General features: G+C 46.3%; 1 protein-coding gene across 1 annotated transcript; it reads right to left on the minus strand.

Moving 5' to 3' along the window:
* Positions 1-1,070: 1,070 nt before the first annotated feature.
* LOC123057531 (BTB/POZ and MATH domain-containing protein 2-like) lies at positions 1,071-2,659 on the minus strand. Its single transcript, XM_044480482.1, has one exon. It carries the CDS (start codon positions 2,604-2,606, stop codon positions 1,518-1,520), a length of 1,089 nt encoding a protein of 362 aa, XP_044336417.1. The 5' UTR covers positions 2,607-2,659; the 3' UTR covers positions 1,071-1,517.
* Positions 2,660-3,083: the final 424 nt, after the last annotated feature.

Raw genomic sequence — 3,083 nt, forward strand, 5'->3', positions numbered from 1 at the left:
GACCTTCTCTCAAAATGTTTATTAGTCTGTTCTTTCAAAAATATGAACTGGCATGGCTGCCATGTAAAGCTCGCATAACAAAAAATATTCATTGATAACCAACGGTGACAGCCAACAATATAAATCAGACATATAGATGGTACATGAAGAAGTTACACATCAATTTCAGACTGGTTGCTTCTTCTGCACTCTACTGATAGACTGACGGAAAACAATCAGGGGGCTGCGGATCTTCAACTTGATCTGCTGCAGTTCACGGGATGGTTCGGGGATATGATCAGTGACAAATGATCACGAGGGTGGCGATGGTTGCACGCACAGAAGCCCCAGTCTGGAGGCAGAACTTGGGCACAGTTAAGCTAAACCTTCCCACATCAGAGGGAACAACATGTAGAATTATATATATGCTAAAATTCATCTCCCAGAAAATGCAAGTGCGCATACTATAGGTATGCAAAGATTGTTCCAAGAAATATCTTCTTACAACTTACATGGAACAGATGCATATATATGATATGATGACACGAAACGAAAAACACAGAATTTTTCTTACAACTAATGGATTTGGAACAGGCAAAGCAAGAGTCCAAAAACAGATGATCGGTTACCTAGCTAATTCGATACGCTAGAATTTTGCACTGCCAACCTGCATTTCTATCAAGTAGATTCACATTAGCACAGTTCATGGTGGAAACAATATTACTACTAGCACATTTTGGAGGAGAGTAAGGAGGATCAGCCTGGCATGCCCTGGTAAGCCTGGCAATGCTAGTGCAGCAGATGATTAAGAAAATTAAAATTGTGCAAGGAATAAGTGCACCACCAGCTTATTATGCTTATCTTCAGCATCCTACAGAATGACTGCAAAAGCTTGGAAAAACAACAAAACCGCCGGCTGTCACGAGTTCCTCTGATGGCACAAGTTCATGATTATTAACAATCTGGAAGTAAATTTCATCTTAGCTTTCTCTCCAACTGAAATCTAGCACTTAGCATCCAGTTGTATGGTCATCAACCTAGTATCACCTATTACCACAAAACTAATCACCTGGAAACAAAAATTTCCTCGGTGTTCAAACAAAAATGAAATCGAAGGGTTATCTAGTTAAAATAACATGCAGGACGTTCAGGTCATGCTTAGTCTAAAAATGGATACAGAAGGACAAAACTATAACAGATAAACAGTAAAGGTACTGAAAACTCAGAAAATCAAATAATTTAGAGAACTAATAAGCAGGTGTAGATTCATACATATGAAGAGGCAACCAGTAGTTCAGTACATCCTGCAAGACCAACATTCATTCATGACAGGTGGCTAGTCATCCAGAAGAACTCATTCATGACAGGTGGCTAGTCATCCAGAAGTTAACCCAACATGAGCACACAAAATATTTGCAAGCTTTGTCCAAAATACCTTTTAAGACAGTCCCACCCAGAGATCTCTAAAAACTAAAGGATAAGAAACTAGTTCATTTCAGGTGGCCACATGTCAACTGAACTAACTCAAGATTAGCACATTAAATTTTGCGAGACTTGGTAGCCCTCTCAAAGACATCAAACATGAGAGCAGGACAAGATCTTTTGAGGTGCGCATACCCTTGGCTTGCCACCACATCATCCATTCTGTTTGAAGAGAGGATGAATTCAACACATGCATCTTTCAGCTTGCTGCAGTGATGCTGATCAGCTAGCGCCAATGTTGTCGCCACAGTTTGAACATCAAGGCTCTTGCAGAGAATACCTTGGCATAACATCTTCATCCTGTCCATGGCATACCTATCGGCGGCCACCAGCAGGTGCTTAACCATCTCTTGGTTCTCACCATCATCAAGGTCATCCATAGCAGCAGGCAGCGAATCTGTGTAGATGAAGTGAAGAAACGCCTTGAAAACAGGAGGCTCCATGTCTTCGACGATTATGTTGTCACTCGCAGGATCGCTCAGGGGTCCATAGAGTTGAGCATCAAAGACCGGCGATCGCGTGGCGAGCATAATCTTGTGAGCAGGGAAAACCTCGCCTTTAACCTCAAAAGTCACATCTGCCCCTCTCCTCCCATCCAGCAATTTCTTGAGATGATTCGGCAGGTACGACGGCGGCACCTCAATATGTGCGGCGACGGAGACGGTCTCCTCCTCCTTCACCTGCGGCTGCTTGATAACCTTGACTTCACACTCAATCACCAGGCGGTCGTCCCGTAGGTACGATGCTAGCTCACTCTGTTTCATGAACTTGTTAGCTCCATAGCCATCGGGATCTTCATCTGGGTCGACGGGGGTGTACTTGCTGGTAAACCTGCGGACCACCGACGGCAGAGCGCTGCCCGAGTTGTCGATGAGCCTGAACACGTAGTCCGCCCTGACCTCGGCGTCCCTGGTGAGGAGCTCGAGGTAGACCGAGACATAGCCCCTGCAGTCCCGGGATATGTCCCCATAGGGGTAGTAGCGGACGCACCAGTCGTAGCCGCCGACGGCGAAGGTGGCGGACCGTATGGACTCGCCGGCGCCCATACCCTTGTGCAGATGGTAGCCGGCGATGTTGAACACGTGCTTGCCCCTCGCCGTCTCGGAGGTGCACGTAGACACGGTCGTTGGCAGCGGTGGTTCCATTGCTGCTAGCCAGTTTGTGCGGCGGCGGCGATGGCGGCGGCGCAGGTGGGGATATTTTCAGAGGGAATGGGGAATGCGAGGGCACAGAAGAGCTACAAGAAGCAAGCACAAGCGGAGGCCCATCAACCGGAGAGCTTGGCCCACTTGCTACAACATCTCCATCAGTGCACATAACCAGCAGTAATTTTTTTCTCAAAAAAACAAAACCAGCAGTACATTTTGCTAAAAGAACCACCTCTACATTTCCCTAAAGAAAACCAGCTTGTCAACGCCTGGAAATTATGGAGTATCTTTTTTTATTTACTATGTATATTAAAAGCTAAATCCCTTCCTCCTGACACATCTTCATTTGCGGAAGTAATCATCCAATATTGGAAGTGAGAATGGCTCGCTCTCCTTCCCCTCCCCCCCTCCCCCTCGGGCGAAGCAACCTTGACGCCATTAAGGCGCCCCAACCCCCAGCTTCCCACCCACCCT

Source organism: Triticum aestivum, chromosome 3A, assembly GCF_018294505.1.
Source record: "Triticum aestivum cultivar Chinese Spring chromosome 3A, IWGSC CS RefSeq v2.1, whole genome shotgun sequence".
NCBI classification, from domain to species: Eukaryota; Viridiplantae; Streptophyta; class Magnoliopsida; order Poales; family Poaceae; genus Triticum; species Triticum aestivum.

What these genes read in the sequence shown, in the direction of transcription:
- LOC123057531 (XM_044480482.1), bottom strand. Translation starts at nt 2,606, where the DNA reads ATGGAACCACCGCTGCCAACGACCGTGTCTACGTGCACCTCCGAGACG.